Source organism: Oculina patagonica, chromosome 9, assembly GCF_052425735.1.
Source record: "Oculina patagonica isolate OP01 chromosome 9, crgOcupat, whole genome shotgun sequence".
NCBI lineage: Eukaryota > Metazoa > Cnidaria > Anthozoa > Scleractinia > Oculinidae > Oculina > Oculina patagonica.
Genome location: NC_135766.1, coordinates 12,482,097 through 12,505,051, shown reverse-complemented (window position 1 = coordinate 12,505,051; position 22,955 = coordinate 12,482,097). Strand labels below are relative to the sequence as shown.

The 22,955-nt window shown below is 39.5% G+C and overlaps 2 protein-coding genes across 9 annotated transcripts in view; one reads left to right on the top strand and one right to left on the bottom strand.

The window, feature by feature from the left end:
* LOC144666201 (uncharacterized) overlaps positions 1–22,955 on the bottom strand; it is a 71,672-nt gene that overhangs the window by 17,850 nt on the left and 30,867 nt on the right. Inside the window, exons 7-9 of one of the 7 annotated variants that reach the window (XM_078527581.1) lie at positions 18,202–22,820; positions 15,950–16,004; positions 15,180–15,322 (exon numbers count right to left, since the gene is read on the bottom strand). The exons of 3 other annotated variants lie outside the window; for them this stretch is intronic. In XM_078527581.1, coding sequence (XP_078383707.1) covers positions 15,180–15,322; positions 15,950–16,004; positions 18,202–22,781 — 4,778 coding nt within the window. In that variant the 5' untranslated portion in view covers positions 22,782–22,820. Of the gene's footprint in view, positions 1–596; positions 660–1,061; positions 1,123–2,009; positions 2,118–14,724; positions 15,323–15,949; positions 16,005–18,201; positions 22,821–22,955 lie in introns of those variants that run through there. 3 more of the 7 variants (XM_078527583.1, XM_078527580.1, XM_078527585.1) reach the window with 3 other exon arrangements.
* On the top strand, positions 4,847–10,969 carry LOC144666275 (uncharacterized). Of its 2 annotated transcripts, XM_078527691.1 has the most exons (4): positions 4,847–4,951; positions 5,059–5,119; positions 8,704–9,306; positions 10,813–10,969. In XM_078527691.1, exons 3-4 carry the CDS (start codon positions 8,831–8,833, stop codon positions 10,967–10,969), a joined length of 633 nt encoding a protein of 210 aa, XP_078383817.1. In that variant the 5' UTR covers positions 4,847–4,951; positions 5,059–5,119; positions 8,704–8,830. The 2 variants fall into 2 exon arrangements, with proteins under 2 accessions (XP_078383817.1, XP_078383818.1); XM_078527692.1 differs by lacking the exons at positions 4,847–4,951; positions 5,059–5,119 and adding an exon at positions 8,253–8,283.

Below are 22,955 nucleotides of genomic sequence, written 5' to 3'. Positions count from 1 at the left end.
AGATCGATATAGCCAACTGGGCACTATGCACCTCATTGGCTATCTACCATCTCATATCCAACACGTGTTTGTAAGTAATTGTTAAATAAACAATGGCTTTCCAGTATTCTGATTGGCTGTGTTTTCTATGGCAATTGGTATAATAATAACAGTATGTACAAAAAAATGAACAGTTGGCTGAGAAGGAAAGCTACAAGGGCATGCAGCTGTGAAATTTTGAGGACAATCTCCAATTTTATTAATTTCTACAACACTTTTTGCCCCCTATGTATACAATTATAATTACAGCGTAACTGCAAGTATTTCTGTTGAGACTTGTATCATAGCTCTTTTTATCGGTGAAATGTATATATAGCTCTAGATGTTTTGCTGCTCATGAGCTCCACATTATTTTTTATTCCATGCTGGTTTAAAACTAGTTTATAATTGTTTGATGTGCTTTTAAAGTCAACAAAATTTTTGGCCTGAAGTTAAGCCACTTCATGCTGCTCCCAATAATAATGATCAATAATTAATTTCACAGGTCTGATCATGAGTAAACTCAGATTGTTTTATTTCATAATCATGCCACAATAAAGTTAACTAAAAATTCTTACCAGCAATTTAAAGAAATGTTTGGAAATCACATCTTGAGTTTTGAATTCCACAGCTTCAGGGACCTGCATAATTAAAATATAAATATATGTATTTTACAATTTAATAAAAATACTGATAAACTGAAATAATGTACAAGCACTGCAAAATGAGGGCAGTCAAGCCACAAGTTTGAAGACAATACTATACATTACTACCTCCCCCCCCCCCCCCTTACCCCGCTCCCTTATATATGACGTTGGCATCTCGGCTGTATACCGTATTAAGCCAAGTACAATCGATGATAATCCCGATGGGAAGGACGAGTACAACAAAACAACAGACTATCAAGAGGCTAAATAATACTTGATTGATCACTAAATCGGACGTGAAAACGAATCATTCAGCAGCATTCAGGGACGAGCCGGGGGATGCTGTTTCAGAAAGTTCAACTCAAGCTTAATTCGTACGTTTTCTACAGTGCTTACCTGAAAAAGGAAATAATCGGCGAAAAATCACATCTTGACTTTGAATTCCACGGCTTGGGGCCTGTATAGAAGACAAAAACGCTCAGAAATGACAAAAGCTCCTTGCAAAATATGATGAATGCGAAATGAAAGCGGAAGTGATTTTGCTGCAGTTAACAGATCAATGAGTTATTAAAATGTAAAACAATGCATTCCTGCTGTTAGAACAGGGTTGGAAATTAGCGCTCGCCCGCTCGCCCAGGCGAGTGTGAAAACTGTCGGGCGAGTACAAATCACAGAACACTCGCCCGGTTTGGCGAGTACGATTTTCATATCCAGAATATATTATTCAAAATAAGCGTAACTTTTTACCTTCCACTTTAAAATAATCTACACTGTTCACAAGCCGATAGCCTACCAACATTTTGAAATCTCCAACAATGACAACTAAGCTGGTTCGCGTTCGTAAACAGTCAAAAATGGCTTCTGCTTGGTGATTGTTACATGATGGACGTAGTTGTACAAAGTAATACCTCTGGTCATAAATACCGTTGACTCGTCCACCGAGCCTCGAACGCTGCAAGACGGCCATTTCCCGCTGCTTTTACTGTACAATTTCGACACTTAAATTGCAAACTACAGGAATTTGGGAATAGGTATCAATAAAAGTGCGTTTGAAGTAAGTGTTTGTGTTTTTATTTTGGAGTTAGGATCTATTTTAGGATATTTTTTCATTTAAGAAATAGGTTGCAGTCTGTATCGCGATCGACCACCACGGTGACACGCACGGTGAACATTTTATAATTCGTTGGGGGAGGGGGGCTTTTTTTTTTTACTAAAGGAGACTGGGCGAGTGAAAACTGACCTGGGCGAGTGCAATTCAAAGATCACTCGCCCAGATGGCGAGTGCTCCGAAATTTTAGTTTCCAACCCTGTAGAAAGAGTACAATTGATTGTTTGTGAACTAACCTTGTTGTAAAATAGTTGGATTTTCCTCAAATTTTACCGAGGAGATCGAAAAGAAATCGTTCCGCACAGCTATAGTCACACCTCAAAGTAATCCGAGCTCAATGAAATCTAGAACAGTCCAAAGAATGTCCCAGAAGCCCCAGCCCAGACATTTTGCTGGAACGGCACTGAGTCAGGACTTGGGAACTGTGAACTGTGGACTTGGGAACTGTAGTCAAATGAACATGCAGTGCGGCCTGATATTAAAACGTCTGGAGCAGCATCAATTGTACTGTAAGATGTCAAGATGGAGTCTAGCGGGCACTCCATCCCGTGAGGGGATTACCGTATTTATTCGATTAAACGCTTCCCTCGAATAAACACCACCCTCCAATAAACGCCGCCTTTTAGAGCAGAAAAATAAAGAAACACCGCCCTCGAATAAACGCCGCATCATGTTGATATTTTCCTTGTTTGTAACAATGTTTCAAGATATTAAAAATGACTTTTTTGACAAGCACTCTGAAACATGTTTCCCTTTTTTAAAATTCAAATTATCAGCATTATCAGTTATCATGCGTACTTTTGCTTGCAAGAAATAAATTGAATTTTAAATTAACGCCGCCCTCGTGTAAACGCCGCCCTCGAATCAGGCGTTTAATCGAATAAATATAGTAGTAACAATAAGGTAGGTTGAGAGCCACCCGCGGGATAACCCGCGATGGCAGACGGATTTCCAGTGGTTCATGTTGGCACTGCCAGCAATTATACCTAATCGTACCTTTTTGGTACGCTTCGGCGGCATATCAGGCGAGTTTGGTCGAGCCATGGTTCGTATTTTGGCGAGACGCAGTCGAGCCAAAATACCCATGGCGAGACCAAACGAGCCTGATATGCCGCCGAAGCGTACCAAAAAGGTACTATTAGGTATTTACCGTACCCAAATTCAGCCAAAAATCCGGTGATATTGTTCACTCTGTCGAAGCCATGCTTGCCAGACACGTAGTGCAAAATGTGTTGACCTGCTTGTATTGATACTTTTTTGGTCTTCAACACTTTTATCAAGTCCTCTTCTCACATTTTTTTACTCGTTTGTTTGGAGTTTCATTCCCTAAATTTTCAAAATCCAAATTCAGCGAAAAATTTGGAAACTCCGACTCCATTGTTTCAGTGTGAATGTTACAGTACTCGTCGGCAAACATCGCGCAATTGGCGAGCGCGCTCAAGTTTAGTTTTGGCGGGAAAGTTTTTCTCATTTTACGACCGGTAAGCACCGGCTAATTTAAAATACTCCTTTCTGTTTTATTGGTAAAACCTCTTTTCAATTCATCGTACGGAAACACTACTTTAATTCAAAGTGACCGTGATATGGTGGCATATCAGGTCAGTGACTTGATATCGTAGGATATCAGGACAGTAGATCGCGCTTCTGATTGGCTACTTGCGAATTTGGGTACGGTAATGGGTCAATATAAGACCGTTTATTTCAAACTTGGCCTGATAGAGCCGGCGTTTATTTGATTCCAGGAGTTTGTTCAAGCCCTATGTTTCTAAAAAGTAATTTTTATTCATTATTTTTGACAGCTATAATTTATAATTAGACATTATTTTTTAAGTATATTAAACCTTTAATAATTGTTTAAGGGGTTTATTTTCAAATACAGCTTGGAGACCTAGCGTTTATTCGGGGCCCGGCGTTTAAGCCTGACATTTAGGGTCGTTGCATAAGAGATGTTCGAATGTATTTAATATGCCGGCAGTATTACCTTATTAGGGCAAGACAAAATTAATAACACTACTGGCCATTACCGTACCCAAATTCGCAAGTAGCCAATCAGAAGCGCGATCTACTGTCCTGATATCCTACGATATCAAGTCACTGACCTGATATGCCACCATATCACGGTCACTTTGAATTAAAGTAGTGTTTCCGTACGATGAATTGAAAAGAGGTTTTACCAATAAAACAGAAAGGAGTATTTTAAATTAGCCGGTGCTTACCGGTCGTAAAATGAGAAAAACTTTCCCGCCAAAACTAAACTTGAGCGCGCTCGCCAATTGCGCGATGTTTGCCGACGAGTACTGTAACATTCACACTGAAACAATGGAGTCGGAGTTTCCAAATTTTTCGCTGAATTTGGATTTTGAAAATTTAGGGAATGAAACTCCAAACAAACGAGTAAAAAAATGTGAGAAGAGGACTTGATAAAAGTGTTGAAGACCAAAAAAGTATCAATACAAGCAGGTCAACACATTTTGCACTACGTGTCTGGCAAGCATGGCTTCGACAGAGTGAACAATATCACCGGATTTTTGGCTGAATTTGGGTACGGTAAATACCTAATAGTACCTTTTTGGTACGCTTCGGCGGCATATCAGGCTCGTTTGGTCTCGCCATGGGTATTTTGGCTCGACTGCGTCTCGCCAAAATACGAACCATGGCTCGACCAAACTCGCCTGATATGCCGCCGAAGCGTACCAAAAAGGTACGATTAGGTATAAGTACTGGTCACTACTTGCCACTGGAGAATTAGTTACAGATGTTTAGCTATTTTAGTTCGAATTCGTTCGTTTTTATGTCATAAAATGTTCGCTAAGGACAACAAATGTCTTGGAACAAATCATGATTTGTAGCTTCATTGGCCAAATGTAGTGAAATATTTGCTGAATTGTTATTTTTGTTGTTGTTAAAAAACAAAGTTATTTCTTTATTAGTAAACACGTCGAGATTGCGTGACACAGCTGCGCGTGCAAGCGCGGACTTCGCCTTATAAGGCGCGTGCAGCTAGTTCATTATTACGTCATGAATGCATCAGTTCGACTCAAAGTCAGATAGGGTTTACAACGAATAAGTTGCGTTGAAACCTGGACCGCTGATTTTTCAGAAAACCAAACAAAGCACGTGCACTGCATCGAGTGACTCACTATGGCTGTTTAATATTCAGAAAGGGAAAAATTTAATTGTACTATTTTTGTGCAAGTCACCTTGTTTTTGCATTTGTCCGTATAAAATTTACCGCAATCTCTTCTAGCTTCTTCACATGCTGAATACGAATTCTCTTTTCAACAGATATCAGTGACCAAAGAGAATTTTTTTCAAGGAGATCAAACAGAAAACTGCACCAAGTCAGGTACGTAATTAAAGAGATAGCAGAGTTTGTTCACCAAGTAGGCGGGATCGCTATTCAATTGACTCACATTTTCGCTGCCGTAGGGACAGATAATCTAATCGGCGCGTGTCGCGTGTCGCGGGTAAAATGTCGCGTGTCGCGGGTAAAACGTCGCGGGTACACAAAATTGTCGCGGGTAAATTGTCGCGGGTCCAAAAAATCGTCGCGGGTACACAAAATTGTCGCGGGTCCGAAAAAAGTTTTATTTTTTGTTTTATAGTTTTTCTTAAGTTCAATACCTCATTAAAGATAATAGAGTAACAATAACAAGTACTTCAATGTAAATTAAACTTTACTTTAGTTTTCTAGTTTTCCATGGGCAATTTTCGAACAGTATACTACTCTAACGTTATTTTCTTTTCTATTTTTCCAAAAATAGTTGAACGTTATAAATGATAAATTGACGTTAACTATAGCACCAACAACAATATCTCAAAACTTAGCCAATAGTGTATAACTTGTAATAGATTTTAAAGTGTATTTGCTTCCTGAAATGGAATAAACACTTCTGCTTGCATAAAGAGAGAACAAAATTAGACAAACAAGTAACTAACATAATTCCAACACAGCCGTTCAATTAAACAAACAAAAACCTACGAAGTTCAAGGACATTGATCCCTATTTTTTTACCACTTCACAGTAATTACAAAGGCAAACCATCCGCTTTCAGAGTTGCTATTTTCGCGTCATTTATCGAGCTGTCCGCTCTGATACTAACAGGCGGTTTTAAATTTGTCCAATGCGCTTTCTGGATTTTATGTTACATCATTTTAAATTTCCAAGAGAGATTTGGGAAGAAAAATGTATTCTCAAATAAAAGTTCATAAATTACAATTGTGCGGATATTTCCGCTGCTATGGAAATCGCCTGTGCCAAGGACACAAGTAGCCCATAAGAAATACATTCAGGTGGCTAATTCTAAAGGCTTACACATTCAAGGGTGCATGTCTCCTTTTCATTTCTATTCCGATTCATCTTCCATCGCGTTCGTCGTTTTGACTTCGACTATTAAAATTTTATGGTTTTTTAAACGCTTCCGATTCCGCTTTACCGGTACGTCGCTAGTGGGAACCGGTATCATCACAACTGTTTTCTCGAATTCACCAGCGAATTTAGTTGATTCGATTGAAGCGATTTTTTCTCGGTGCTATACCAATACTTATGCCTTTAAAAAAGTAACACAGGGTATTTATTCCATACTTTTTTGTCTAGTAGAGGTTGTCGGTAGCATGTGTGTATATGTGTCTGTGTAATTTTAAACGAAGCGATGTGTACCTTTGCAGCTTTGTTTTTTCGACGCGCTGCGAACAGCTGTGTCAAAGGTAAGCTTACATCGCGTAAACGAGGTTCCAATGGTTGATTTTTCGTTTTATTTGTAATAAACAAAATACAAGTAGAACCAGCTTTAGGCCAAGTAGAAGTAGTAGACAGGTGTTGTATACAGCAAGGTTATGGAAAAGATTCCAGACAGTGCCAACTCTGCGTGGTTGAAGAAAGATTGTCGCCGGCTTCGCCCTTTCGAAATAATTCCACTGAGAGATTCTTGAGTACGGTGATCAAAGTAGAAAAAGTCTGAACGGTACCACGAAATATAGAGCTTGTACCACGAAGTATAGAGCTGTAAACACGAGCAAACAATCTGTCGCAAAGTGGAGGAGTGACTAATGTTAAAGGCGATTCACAGCGGTCAAACGCAGAAATCCCGCATCACTTCCGCTTTTCGCTTCGTAACTTAGCTAAAGTTTGACAGAAATGTGTGCAAGTCTTTCGTCAAAAAAAGAGTTATAAAGTGGCGATGGGAAACCAAATTATGATACATACACAATGTCAACAAGTTATTGCTATTGTGTTATTATTTTATTATCTTGAACGTTGGTGTAGTATTTGCTGTTCAAAAGCTAGAAAGCAAAAGTAAAGTTCAATTTTTCGTCCACTTGTTATTGTTATTCTATTATCTTTTTAAAATGATCTTTAATGAGGTATTGAACTTAAGAAAAACTGTAAAACAAAAAATATAACTTTTTTTCGGACCCGCGACAATTTTTTGTACCCGCGACATTTTACCCGCGACAATTTTGTGTACCCGCGACATTTTACCCGCGACACGCGACACGCGCCGATTAGATTATCTCCCGTAGGGAGGCACAAGTTTTTTAATAATAATAATAATAATAATAATAATAATAATAATAATAATAATAATAATAATAATAATAATAATAACAATAATAATACTTTATTTATATAGCGCTATTTCTATTTCTAACCAATAGCGCTTTACAAGTTATTTACAATTAAAAATTACATATCTTTATTTAAAAAGTTACAATTTGTATATAATAAAAAGAATAAAAGATCAATAAAAGAATTAAAAAGAATAAAAAGACTAACGAATTCACCTAAGTTAATTGTAAAAATACACTAAATTATAAAAATATCTAACTAAAAGCTTTCCTAAAAAGATGTGTCTTTAGTTTGCGCTTAAACTCTGAAATGCCATTGCACGATCGAATTTCTAAAGGTAAGGCATTCCAGAGTTGTGGCGAGGCTACAGAAAAAGGGCTCGAAATCCGTAGCTGCGCAAATTATAAACGACGTCATCCAAGCGATGGCCATTCATGGAACGTAGATTACGTCTCGGAACATATCTCTTGATCATATCAGACAGATACGTTGGGGCTAAGCCCATCAAACACTTGAATGTTATAAGAAGCAGCTTAAATATTATGCGCTCTTCTATAGGTAGCCAGTGAAGGTTATAAAGTACCGGTGTAATATGTTCACATTTTCGCGTAAGTGTCACAAGTAAGTGTAACTTCTTTAAAGTTTGTTTAGGCAGTCCAAACAAAAGTGAATTGCAGAAATCTAATCTGGAGGATACAAATGCATGTACCAGCATTTCAGCAGTATGAAAACTTAAATATTTCCTAATGCGACTGATATTCCGAAGATGATAGAAAGCTTCCTTTACTTTTTTGCTCAAATCATGTTTCATTTCTGAATTTAGTAATTGCGGCTAGGGATTCCCTTATTAAAGGAATGTTGTTGCTGACTTTACAATAGAGTTATTACACGTTAAGATGGTGAACAACCGCAAATAGAGACCACTTCTATAGGCGTGACAGGTAACTTTGTCAATTGTATTACTTGTTTTACTGCGCCTTCTTTGATTCTTTTTAAAGGTTCCCTCTGGGCGAACAGAAAGCAGAATCAAAAATGTTATTGTACTTGTAAGGCGAATGAACAGTATTTAGTTTCCTTTTGTTAATTTCAAATTCTGGATTTGACTGCCACAACCTATAGCTGTCACCACACGCACTCTCCAAGGTACTTCAAACAAATTTGTCATTCCTTCCTATCGCAACAAATTTTCTCTTGTTATACGCTGCAATATATTTTTTCTAGAGTTTTGGTTTTTGGTGTCATTTCGGTCACCTTGGTAGTTCCTAAGGTATCAGTGGTATTCCTCTACCCTCCCAACCCATCCTTTAACCCGTTTAGGACAAAATAATTTTATTCATCCTTAACCCCCACCTATACTTCAGGTACATCGACGACCAGAACATCATCATAGAGGTGCTACCGCTGCGCACTAGGTGGAACGGAGAGAAGCTCGTCGTAGTGCCGGAAGAGGTAGAAGCAGACAAGACGACGCCGGCTGATACCCGCACCATGAGAGAGCTGAGGAACATGGGCAACTCGATCAGCCCGATGATCCAGCTCGAGGCAGACTCGCCATCGCAGCACGAGGACGGGAAACTCCCCATCCTCGACCTTAAGGTGTGGATTGAAAAGAAAGAAGTAAACGGAACTAAGAAGGAGAAAGTTATGTACCAGTTCTACCGTAAGCCTATGGCCAACCCGCTCCTGATCATGGCAAGATCAGCGATACCGAAGAAGGTGAAGAGGACAGCACTGACGCAACAAGCACTGAGGATCCTGAGAAACACCTCGCTCGACTTGTCAGACAGCAAGAAAGCCGAGCTGCTGTCGGAATTCTCAGCCAGGATGCGAGCGAGCGGATACGGCGCCAGATACCGTCAAGAGATCATCACCAGCGCCATGATGGCGTTCGACAGGATGACGAAAGATCAGGAGGATAACGACCGGCCAATCAACAGGCCGCGCTCCTACCAGGCCGAGGAGCGGTCGGTATAAAACGCAGACCATGCAGACTGCAGACTGCAGACTGCAGACTGCAGACTGCAGACTGCAGACCGTGCAGACGGTGCAGACCGTGCAGACTGTAATTTTTTTTTCTTCTTTTTTTACATTGTGTTTCACAAAACTTTTGACGAACGGTTTCCGAAGTTCGTTTGAAATTCGCGAAGTTCGCTACGAACTTTAGGGGGAATTTCATTATGTAGTTGTCAATCAAATTACGAACTTCGAAACGAAATTGTGAATTTCACGTGCAGCGAAGTTGAAAGGTTGAGGAGTTCGCAAGTTGAGAAAAAGTTCGTCCAGTTTGTTTAATTTAATGAAATGAATCCGTTCACGGTACAAGGAAAGGCAATTTCAAGTCCAGGAAGGCAGGAAAACATCTAAAGTTGGCTTCAAGGTCAAGGATTATTTTATTTAGCTTCCAGCTTGTTGAGTTTTCTTCTACTGTCAGAGAGCGCGTTACACTGTAAACATTGAAACATTTTAAGTTATAGGTAAAACGAACTGCTCGGATATAGCAGTTTATTTGTTAAGTTCAGGTTTCTAGTTCAATTTTATAACGTAAACAAATGCTTCGGTTGGAAGTTATGTTTTGGGAATACAGGGTTTTCTTGAGAAATCCCCCAAAAAATTTTACACTGTCCTTAATAATAAAATATAAGTTATTCGTAAATAAATACACATTTCAATTGTTCCAAAGCAAGTGTTGTTTATTAGTAAAAAAATTTTTAACCAAAGCTTATTTTTTTTCAAATGTAAATTCTTTCAGAGGAACAGAGTTTATCACGAACAGACAGATGGCGTGACTTGCGTCTTGTGTAAACACAGAAGTATAACAACACGGAATTGAAAAGTTCTGGTTTTCCGCAGATTTTCCAAACTGATGTGTATTCAAGAAGGAAAACGTTTTTTTCTCTTTAGAAGATTTTTACGGCACACACAAACAGTATTTTTATATGTTCATCTGTTGAAATTTTTTCCTTCGAAACTGCACACGGCAGAACTTGTAATCTATTTTTAGTCGGGTGTCGGGTGACATTGGGAAAACTCAGTTGTAACATCCACAAACCATTCTCAGGGCAGCCTTGCTTTTTAGTCCGTTGATGTCCTGCCTTACTGGACTTGGGATTGCTTTTTGCTGTACCGTGAACGGATTTATTTCACCAAATTAAACAAACTGGACAAACTTATTCTCAACTTGCGAACTCCTCAACCTTTCAACTTCGCTGCACGTGAAATTCACAATTTCGTTTCGAAGTTCGTAATTTGATTGACAACTACATAATGAAATTGCCCCTAAAGTTCGTAGCGAACTTCGCGAATTTCAAACGAACTTCGGAAACCGTTCGTCAAAAGTTTTGTGAAACACAATGTAAAAAAAGAAGAAAAAAAAATTACTCAGTCTGCACGGTCTGCACGGTCTGCACGGTCTGCAGTCTGCAGTCTGCAGTCTGCATGGTCTGCGTTTTATACCGACCGGCCGAGGAGAGACGGAAGAAGAAACTGTCGGCCAAGACCCAGTGGTTCAAGACCGGTGGCTACTCAACCGCCATGTTCGTCCGGTCCCTGCCACCCACGGAGGCAGACTTGCAAACATGCTGCGGGAGGTTGAAGGGAGGAGTGGGACAGTTTGCGGATGGCGAGTAAAAATCGTAGAAAGAGGAGGTCAAAAGATGAGCTCAAGGTTGATGAAAGATCCCTGGGCAGGGCCGTGCAACAGAGCAGACTGTCTAGTGTGTCGCAGCGCGGAGACAAGGCCCGACAGGAAGAGAGGAGGACCATGCTCGCGAAATAGCTGCTGCTACCTGATAGAATGCCGCGACTGTAGGACCAAGGGGCCAGACACCATCCCCGATAGAGCCGATAGAGCCGACAGCGGCGAAAAGGTGGTGGGCGAAGTTGGTAAGCCGATGGTCTCTTACTACATCGGTGAATCGGCGCGAAATGGATTCACCCGAGCACTAGATCACCAAGACGCGACCAAGAAGCGGCAGACAAACAACGCCCTGGGCAAACATGTGATTGACTACCACAGCGGCCGGCAGGTGACCTTTGACATGTGGATCACCAGCACCCACAAGGAACGGTACCCGCTGACCCGGCAGGTGCAGGAGGGAGTCAACATCGTGACGGGACTACCAAAATACTCGGGAATGTGAACAGTAAACTGGAATATTTGCAGGGAGCCGTCCCCCAGACCAGGACCCAACGAGGAGCAGCACAATGAGTTGCGGAGCAACAACGTTATTTTTGCGACCGGAATGATAGGACTGGCGCGGTTCGCCAAGCATGGAAACGTTCTTATTATTTATTCTTATTCTTATTTCAATATTGTATATACTGTATACGCAAATACGCACAAAGACAAATCACCAGAGCGTAAGAATAGAACTGCGTACATATCCTAATTAAATACTATTATCCTAAGAAACTCAAACAATAAGACAATTTAGACAGCACCTTAGGGAATCAAAGTTCACGTGCTATTTTCTTACTTGCCCAGCATATTTAACGTAGTGACTTATATAATATTCATTATCATGTCCTGAAGAGAACCCTGAAGAGGTTGAAAGTTCTAGACGATGTAAATGTAATTTTTTCACGCTCCAAACGGTTGAAAACAAATAAATCTAGAAGAAAATAATATTTCAGAGGACAATTCATAAAAGAAAAATCATGTCGTTTCATTTCTGTTGTGTCGCACCAAACGCCTTGTGAATTGCTGACGGAACTTGGATCACACAAGTAGTTTTTACTTGTTACAGCTTCTTCTTACAGAAGCTGCACACACACACTAATTTGTTTCAATATTTCGAGCGAAAATCAACTAAAGACCTTTCCGAATTTTTTTAGGGCGAGAAATAACTAACCACTAAATTATGATGTGTAGTAGGTCTGCATAACAAAATGTAAAATGCATCATCAAACTGGTTTTAATTTGCTGCAGGAAATAAAGTCACAAAGCTTTGAAAATGTTCAGATGGTCTCATTCCTCTGGTCGCTTAGTACTCTAATCTGCAAGTAATAATTCAAAATTAAAGCTTTTTTTAACCAAGTCAACTAATTCTTGGATTTCATCCTCAGCGGTTCTCAGAAAGTCCTTGACATCACAGGGTGCCCAGACAAACTGTTTGTGTGCAGACTGTGCACATTTACATTTTTATAGAGAATGTATGCAATTTACCGAACGGTCTGTAGAATTGCGTGTAATGGCGCAAAACATGAACAAATTTGTGCTGAATAAATGTAAAGTTTTCCTACCTTTTGTGTAGCGTTGTTTTTTCGGCTCGAAATGGCGAATATGAGTCGATTGAAGGATATTTTTAGTTTTCAAGGCCAGTACGTATACGTTTTTGTAATTGTTAGGTTTAGGTTTTGTAATTATTAGGTTTACGTTTATACGTTTTTGTAATTATTAGGTTTAGTTTTTAAAAGATTTTTTCATATTTATTTTGTAATTTTTAATTAACCGCAGGTCCACATCAGCTTTATGCTGCTTGTGACAACGGGTTTTGTCCACTACTGGGACAATGGGTATTGCGTCTCTGGCACGGGATCTGTTGCTCCGAACTCTTAAACGGGGAACGGGCGATGAGAGGCCTTTCTTCGGCTGAAACTGTCGGCTAATTGGACTGAACGGACTGAACTGGAGATAGCTCAGAGCAACCACGCTTGCTGCGAGAGAGGAACTTGTCACGGGTTCCAAAGTACCGATAGATCTGCTACACTGGAATCAGGACAAAAGAACTTGGACTTCACACGTTTATTTCTTCGTCTCGGCGTAAATCTTCTATGTAACACCACGAGATGTAAATCGACTTTACAATGATAACAGCACTCTATATATACTAACGCTAAACCTGATTGCATTATACAAAGTACAATTGAAAGAAGGCTGAATAAACTCAACTCACAACTCAAAGGTAAAGCGAATAAGTTCAGCTGGCGAGTTTGTAGACTAAAGTACAGCTAAATAAAATTCAATTAGAAGTATTTTAAACTAAAAACAAGATTGAATAGAGTCGGTCTATTTGAAATCGTAAACTAACCAAACGTAATTATGAACAAAAGCTGAAACAAAAAGATACATCTGCCGAATGTATATTCAACCTAGAAAGCTGCCCAAAGTCCAATTATATTCGGTAATGGACAAAACAAAAATTTAAATTATCTTCTTTTATATTTTTTAAGTACACAAGTGATTTACTTAAGCATATAAATCGCTGTTTGCCCACAAAACTCATATTTGCACAGTTTCCTGGTGAAACTAACTCTAAAAGTGCAAAGGTCCTATTTTATGATAATTTGCCCTAACATTGATTAATTTCTCCTGACATGCCTATATACCGACCTGTGTAGACAAATAAATGATGTATGTATGTAGTGCGAACCACGGGACTCTGTTTTAGACAAAAAATAGTGAAACTGCATACCCCATATAAGACGAAAGACGCTGAAAACCTTACTCCTTACACGTTGCTGGTTACACAAAATAAGGTAGTGCCGTAAAGAATATGTCAATCACTTTCAGGAATAAAAGAACTAAGCAGTGGGTCTGACTGTATACCACAGGCACACCAGGTAAAGATGTGTAACGATGAATACACAACTAAGATCAAGTTTATTTTGCTTGGATTGCTACCAAAGACAATTAAGCTGACTTAAATTTTAACTTCTTTCGTTTTAAAGTGTTCTCATCACTTGCATAATAAAATAAATTATACTCTCTTCATCAGCAAGAAAGTCATAAATCTTGTTTACTAGATACATAAATGTTTACTATAACATGTTGTAAAAAATGATTACTTTTAACAAAAATCAGGGTCTTGACTGCTGTCTTTTTAGCAAATTTGAAAAACTATATTACTTAATTTCGTATTCCCTTTATGAAGCCTTAAAACATGAGAACATCTGTTCTGAGTCGTGAACAAAACTTGTTCAAGGTATGTTGATCGAGTTATACTTGGCAATGAATATTTACACATACTCCCTGGACCATTGCTGATATTTATTTAGCTAACATACAGTCATGGTTAAAAACTTAAACATCAGAGATATTAGCTTGACGTGAAGTGATTTTAAAACACCACATACAAACTGTACATATAGTTGACGGCAGAAAAACCCAGTGAGTGGCCTCAGGTATCAAACTTCGTATAACGAATCCATGCAGTGAATTTCTTGGATAACTGTTCACGTGATACAAACGTTAGTTCCAACTGACAAATTGCGTTCCTAACCTTTTAGAGATGTTGTACTTAATCTGAAGTATATTATCTGCTTCATTTAATCAGCTACAAAAAAATAGTAAAACACTTCTCAAAACAAAATGTTTGCTATTTTACAAAAATGAAATTCTCTGAAAATTTTGTTATCATATATATTTTGTTTTGCCGTTAGTCTGTTCAGTTACAAGGTAGATTTAGATTCAAAAGAGGCAACGGGGCGGGGAATAGACTGGACACGACTTGATTTCAACTTCCGGTGCTCCTGCTGACCTCACGACAAGATCACGACGGATTATTTTAAGTTTCACGTCACTTAGCATCTACAGCTAAACAGACAAACAGCAGATAGAGTATATTTGCTAAACTTTAAATCTGCCTTTAAACCTAATCTTACACAGCAAAGAATAAAAATAAACGCAATATAAATTTCTATTCACAATCCTCGTGGGATATTTCTTCTGTACAAGAATATGCGGCAAGTCAGCCTGCAGTACACAGCACAGTTTACTGGGTTCTAAAGGCGGTACACTCCTACCGTGCTTTTGGTAGAACCAGAGCAAGATGCTCACACGCGCTACACACTTGTTAGATGTATTCGGCACTTTGACCGCATACAGAATTTCCCGCAGTCAATCTTAACATCATCATCATTATCACCATCACCACCACCGTCATCATCGTCATCGTCGTCGTCATCATCATCATCGCCATTGTCATCGTCATTGTCATCATCCATCACCAGAAGCCCTGCCATCACTAGACAAGAACACACCTGAATAAAAGAAAGACACACACAAAAGATGCATTACACGAGGCAATCATCAAATAGTACAAAATAACAAAAATCTCTCAACTTCTCTAGAGCCCTTGTTTTAGAGCCCTTGTTTTTTTCTATCACATGCTTCCCTTGTAGTCGCAGCATGTTATATCAGCGCGCTCTACTCGGTGTGAAATTAAATCATTTTTGAAGAACTTATGCTGTATTTTTGTTTTGTCCTAGATGCCGCTAGTCTCGTCATATGGTAAGCCTTGAGATGGTTTTTGCAGTCTGCGATAAGCGTGTATTCAGTTTAGAGTAGATTTTTACGGCATAGCGACGTCTAGTTAGCCAAATACTGTTACTCAAAAGGCGAACCAAGGAGACTGCAAATATAAAAGTTAGGTTTCAGCACCTTGTGATGTTTATATATGTTTATATATTTGTTCCCCGTAAAGTCGTGACAGTCACTGGTTGTGAACACATCGCTGATTGGAACATAAACTGACTACTTTGCAAGTGTGACATCATAGTTTCTTAGTATCAGGCCTTCAAGCTTCATCATCTCTGATTGCCCTCCCCCACCCCTCCCTTGTACCAACGGTATCAATGATCACACAACTTTGTTTGGAAATGACTAACCTCAAATTTCCCAAATTGTACTTTCTTGTGCACGTGATCTCTGGTGTTGAGCGCCCTAAAAGATATCAAACTTGTTAAAGAAGAAAGATTTTTCTATGTACACCGCTCGTTAATGCTGGAATTCCCTGACATTTCATCCTATGAAATTGCTTAACAATTAACTTAAAAGCACTGATTGGTAGCACAAGAAACCAATGTTTTCAAATCCAAAGACATACCCGGTAGTAATTGGAGTCCATAAAAAAAACAATAAAAAATTAGTGGCCAACACAGATAGAAACAGGATCGGAAAGACCCTTCTGACCAGCGCCTACAGAATTTAATGTAGAAGAGTTGAATGATACACCAAAACAATTATTTCCTGTTTGTCAAATCTAAAGAAAAAAGCCTTTCGCGCAAAAATCTTTCGAAAACAAGCTCTGCCGATAGGCGTCAATTTATTGCGGTTTTCAGTGATATGCGAACTCTGAAATTCAATCCTCAAACAACGGTTTACGCTTTTTGCTGCCTCTCGGGAAACAGAAGTTTACTTCAATCGGGTCAAAAGGTCACACCTATTGTTAGATTTCGATTCAGTTTGTTTGTTTCTGTTTTTCATGGTTCGTTGGCTGTCGCCATAATTATGATTGACAGCAGCGAAAAACGCAACATTATTGCTAGTTTCACTTTTATAAAGAAATATATTACTTTTCCGATAATGGGCCTCTATTGTACAGCTTGTTTTGTATTTTACGTCGTGAGAGAATGCTCGTAGCGACTGTGGGACTTGTTTCCAGTTTTATATCGTTATGCTTCAAAATTTTTACGAAAAAAAGTGGGCAACGTAGATGAGGAAATACAAGAAATATACGGTAAACCTGAGAGAAATAAAAGTCTCATTCAGTGTTCCAATTGAATTGATTTTACTCACAACTGAATGTTATGTTCATATTTTGTTTTGCAGTGATGGCGCATATAAAGTAATATTGGGGTCGATTACGTGATGTCAACAGTTTCGTATCACTTGACTATTCTGAATATCTTGAACAAGCAGCTATTTCAAAAATAAATAGTATTTCGTTTCCGGGTCGCAGAACGTTTAAAGTAATATAAGTGATAAGTAGCGGAAAGAGTGACAGAAGATATTTTTTAGAAGATCTTTGGGTGAGAATAAGTACTGCAAAAGATTGCGAAGCAGTGAAGGTTTTAAAATGCATCCAATTGTCTCTACCCTTCGCTTTGCTTTCAAGACGGGGGTGAATAGCTTTGCGGTTCGACAGATTTGGCCTTTCAACGTACAAGGATTGCGGATTTTTTACGATACATTGAGCAGATCGTGGATCAGCTGAGGATTTTTGCACAGATTCCGCACTCTTCACGTCAGGAAGCTCTGATCGTGGATTTTAAAACGAAATTCGGATAACTCTGGTCCGTCTTCGTCGTTGTTTTGGTAAAATTGTCACAGAAACAAGCAAGAAAACGAAACTTCGCAAATAATTGGCATTAAAAACAACATCTACCGTCCGTTGCAGTGAAACTATACCAGCCAAAACTTAAAGTTACCTTATTACATAAAATTTTCGCGACAAGTTAATTTCGCGATTTTGTGGTGCGCATATTTTAGCAGCGAATGAGAATTTACCAATATATTAAAAATATGAAATGGCGCGTGCAAGGAAGTTGAAGTTCATACGTGATTGGATAAAATGTACATAATTATGTATGTTACAAGAACGGTAAACTAAATGTTGACAATAATAATAATAATAATAATAATAATAATAATAATAATAATAACAATAATAATAATAGTAATAGTAATAATAATAATAATAATAATAATAATAATAATAACAATAATAACAATAACAACACTAATAATAATAATAATTATTATTATTATTATTTTTGATCACCAATGACGTAAAAGAAAAGATTCAAAAGACAGTGAGCAATACCCAGGCCAAATCACTTAAACATTAATGATTTCATAAGATAAATTTGTGGTGTTGTTATTCTAATCAATTGAGTTACACTCTAGAGTGTAATTCACTTTGTGCTGAAAAAGCATTAATGCTTAAGTGTTTTGTCCTGGGTATCATGAGCTATAACGAGCAACTGGAGGTTTTATGAACTTCCAAAAAATATATATAAATAGTTCTTGCTTATGCGATGTAGCAAAGAAAAATACAGTTTCTGTTCTAAGATGTTGTGGTGAGCGTACCTGTTATAAATTAGTGACTTAGTTTCTAATTTGTTTGTTAATAACTCACCTTTTGCTCTTCCTGCTGTCGTTATTTTGTGGCAACCGCACCTGGATAAGTTTGAATCCTTTTTTAGAGTCATTTTGGTCAACGGCGAGGAGACGCTTACGAGGACAGGCTGCTAAACAATCCGCTTTACTAGCCAGAGGGAGAACACTCAGCACTTCACCAGACTTGACGTTAAACAGCTGAAGACAATACTCTCTTGAGGTAGCCACGGTGCTGATAACACATTCCTCGTCACTGATAAACTTACAGTCAGAATATTCATAGCCTTTTAATAACACGTGTAGTGTTTCTCCTGAAAGTGCATCAAGGACGTACACTCCTTGGTTGTCATTCGCAAGTCCTTTTGTGAAAATAACGACAAACTGTTCAGAAAGAGAAAACACTCCAAGTGGAATGCTTACCAGGGGACTCCTAGTTCTCCAGAGCATGGTTGTACCATCCAACAGCTGAACTGAGTGCAAGTTGCAGGTTAACAGCTGACATTTACTGTTACATGCAAGCAAATATCCATAACTGGTTGGCATTGTCGACACAATCTCTCCGCTTGTAGTATCCAAGATGATCACTTTGTTCACTGCTTCACATGCTACTCGTTCTTCTGATATGGGGAACAGTCTAGTGACTGCATTTATACTGGTCCAACTTCGGATACGCTGGGACAATGTAAAATTCCACAGCTCAAGAGGGCCACTTCCTGTAGTCAATAAAACACCTTCTTTCACAGTTAAGAGGTAGTTGTATTTGACTTGTAGACCAGAGCTTGTTGTTATCGGCGCCACATTCCTCTTTTCTATGAGCTGCATGCTTGAAATATTCCAAGCGCTTACTGCTGGTTCGGCCGAATCACCAACAGCATAAAGAGTTTCTCCACTCGAAGAAAATACCATGTCACTGATTCTGGTATGTGAAGCTTCTCTGTCAGTTTTGCGTAGTTCACTAACATTCAACATGTCTATGAAACTATCATAAGGATAACCCGTTAATGCAGTTTCCTTATTTAACACAAAATCAAATGTCACACCAACAGACGAAATAGGATCTCCTAACAAAAATCCAGCCTCGCTATGTGATTCACATTCACAGGGCACATAGGATTTACAGCTGGTACAGCTAGTACTTTCCGCTACATTGGTATTCAAACAAAAACCAATGTCTCGAACTCCTTTTCCATGTATAGAACTTTGCTGACATAAACAAAACAGAGATCGACAGTCAGGGTAGAACTTAATCATTCCACAAACCACATCATCATCATCCCACAAGGTCACGTCTGGTGGGATAACCAGTTCTTCTAGTGTTATAAAACCATTCATCGCATCAACGATAGAAATGGAACCCGTGGAATGAGAAATTGCCAGCAGCTTTCCATCTCGTGACCATGCAAAAGATAAAACATCTTCATTCCTGGTGGTACGAGTAATCTCTGAACCATTCTTCAGACTCCACATAATAATGCATTTAGCATCGCCAGGGCAATCAGTTAGCATCTTGGTTTTGTCTCCTGAAATTGAGCAAACCGTGAAACTGCAGTTGCTTTCGGGAAAAAGTGGTTTAAGTTCTCCGTCAAAGGTATAGGCCTGGCTGAGGACTCCTGGTAAGACAACGTCTGCAGTAGGATGGAAAACGACTGAGCGGTAACATGAGAAAACATCAACAAATACATGTAAACCTGAAAAGGATCGTTTTCTACAAGCACATGCTTGACTATTCCAATGGAAGTAGAGTTTCTCCACTTTAACAGGGCGCACCCATACTAGTTTGCCAGTATGGAGTGACCACAGCTGAATTGTTTCGTCTTCACATTCACACACCATGTAGTCTAACTGAGGTGAAACATCCAAACAAGCCACATTAGAGGAACACTGAAATCGTGCTAGAACAGCTCCCTGCTGCACCTGCTTGTGTACGACTTCCATATATGGTATTTCAGGATATTTATTCTTCAACAGGTTCGATGCCACAGAAGATAGTACTGTTCCTCCTTCATTCATCACGGTTTGGAAAAATACGCGTGGATGATTTGTAATCGTGTTGAAGTACATTCTAAGCAGGATAGTTAAGGTGTTCAACAAAGCTCTACAATCTTCAGACAGTTCTTGAGAAATTTCGTGGCTTTGAAGCCATAAAATGTCTTCAGCTGCTAATGAATCGTTTATACAGAGCTTAGCATACAAAAGCTCTAAGTCTGTCACGTATGTTTGTACACAATCCTCCAGGCTCCGTGATCTCATATTCTCGTCTAACTGTAACATGTGTCGTGCACCATGATGCAGCGCATACTTCTCAGTGGTTCTAAACTGTGTGTCACGTACACCTTTCTGTTTCAGATCATTAAGTTCATCAGAACAGAGACTTGCAAGAATGCGCTGACCTTCTTTCTCGTCCACGGTGAAGTCATGCTCTCCGTAAGACGATGTGTTCGTCAACCAATCATTAACAGATTTGTGAAGGACGTGTAGACAGCCATCACGAATGGGTAGAAGAGAGGACACACTGCCAATAGCTTTAAGTACTTTACGCCTTGCAACTGGTGAGTTAGCACTAGGTACCAAAACTTTAGAAACGAAGTCAATTGGCAAGGGCTCCCGTGATGCAGTAACAGCACAAAGCAAATTCAGAAAATGCTCTTCCTTGATGCCAAGCTCCTTTATAAGTTCATTCTCTAGTCGTTTGAAATAAGAACTGTAGACTGAAGAAATTGCTAATGGTAAGCTGCCATCAAGATCCCCTTGGTCCACAACTGGCATATTCTCTTCAAAAAATGAAACAAGGAAGAATGCGTACAGCATGAGTCCTTCAGACTTCTCGACAAGCTTTTCCACAATGGCGCTCTGTTTTTCGTCTCTCATTAGATGTTGCGTCCTCTTTTCAACGAACAGCTTGATGTCTTGCACATTCTCTTCTTCATTTGGTTCCAGCACAAATGGTTTCAACTGTTTCAGTGCCTCTGCAATGCTTCTTTCTGGTCGGGTCGTACATAGGAATCGAATCCAACATGGAAGCTTGCAGAAGTGGTTAGCAATTACATCAAGCAGCTCATTCCGTTCTTGGTACTCGCTCTCATCCAGGCCATCTATCACCAGGAGCATGTTTCTTCCAGGGTCAGCTACCGTGCTTAGAGGTTCTCTAAACAGCAGTGCAAACAGCTCCTCCACACCCATGTTGTTCAGATCTTTACCCAGATTTCTTGACAGTTGTTCAACAAGAACTTGTTTGTACTCTGGCAGGGCAAGGCACAAGTGACAGGCCAAAGACTGTAACATCAGCTGAGGATTTCGGTAACGTGCGTTATTATGCTGACAAAAGTGACTTCCTGACGGTCTGCCAGCCTCTTTCATTCTTTTGCAAATGACGGCAGAGATAACTGACTTCCCCATTCCAGCATGTGCACTGATCACCATCACGCGGTTTTGAGAGTTTCTGTCGTCTAACCAGTTTTGAACTTTGTTAAACACCCACTCGCGTGTGCCTTCTTGAAATCGTCCCACGTGATACTCGATGTCTCCATTGAACTCTGACTTAGCAAGATTCCGTAAAACTTCCTCTTCTCTGTCTTCATCACTTTTCTCTTTCAAGCTATCAACTGTTTGCTTTACCGCTTGCAAAGTTTCGGAATGCTCTTCTTGGGTCTTCACCACACCCTCGACAATTTTTTGTGTTTTGTCCAGTTTTGACTTGCTATCCTGAAGTGCTTCATGATCTTCTAGTTGGGTCTGACGAAGACTCTCAAAAGTCCCTTGTATGCTGGTCTGCGTCTGATGTACTTTGTCCAGTTTTGACACGTTTTCCTGAAGTACTTCATGATTTTCTATTTGGGTCTGATGAACTCTATTAATAACTCCTTGTACGTTGGTCTGGGTATAATGTACTTCATCCAGTTTTGCCTTGCTATCCTCAAGGGTTTTGCGATCTTCTAACTGGGTCTGAAGAACTTTGCCAACATCTTGCTTTGTTTCAGTCTGGCACTGGCGCAGTTCCTTTAGCTGTGATTTGATATCCTCTTCACTATCGGCCCAGTCAAGTAACACGTCAAGATAATCTTCCTCCCCACAATGCTCTGCCTTCAATCTATCAATTTCTGCCTGATTCAAACCAAGAGCAACAAGAACAGCACTTATTTCCAGCCACAGAGAAGCGAACGTTGGTGCATCAACACCAGTGGTCGACACATGACCATACAACTCATTTCGGAAAAACTTAATGCGAGCAAGGTTTGCCTCACGAGAGGTATCACTTGGGGGTGGCTTAGAGTGCCATCCTGAGGGGGGAGGGGCTAGTCCACAAATGTTGGTGAGAAGGAGGAATAGAAGAGTGATGTCAAATGTTTTAGAGTCTGGTGCAGCTCCACCAGGTGGGAACAGTTGGTCCCACTGAGCTGCACGCAAGACCCTTCTCCTTAAGAGATTGTTTAGAGTTAGATAGTTTGCATTGAGATCAGCAGCCAGGTTTGCAGGACGATGATAGCTATCAAAAACATTCCTTAGAACCGTTGTTCCACCATCAATAAGAAGTCTGCTGAGCTTGGCTCCATTTGTTTTCTCCACAGAGCTGGCCAGGGGTGAAGATGCAACAGCTGCCATCTTAATCCAATGTAGAAAGGTTCAGTCCTCCAACTGTACCTAAGTGAAGAAAGAAAATGATATTGTTTCCTTTTTACAATTCATTAATGAATATAACCGAATTAAAATAATTGTTCTTTTGATGCACGAAATATGCAGTACAATAACTGCTGTTTCAGCAAGACAGACCTAGAG

What these genes read in the sequence shown, in the direction of transcription:
- LOC144666275 (XM_078527691.1), top strand. Translation starts at nt 8,831, where the DNA reads ATGAGAGAGCTGAGGAACATGGGCAACTCGATCAGCCCGATGATCCAG. An exon ending in TCCTACCAGGCCGAGGAGCG is followed by an intron (nt 9,307 to 10,812) that starts GTCGGTATAAAA and finishes GGCCGAGGAGAG; the next exon opens with ACGGAAGAAGAAACTGTCGG.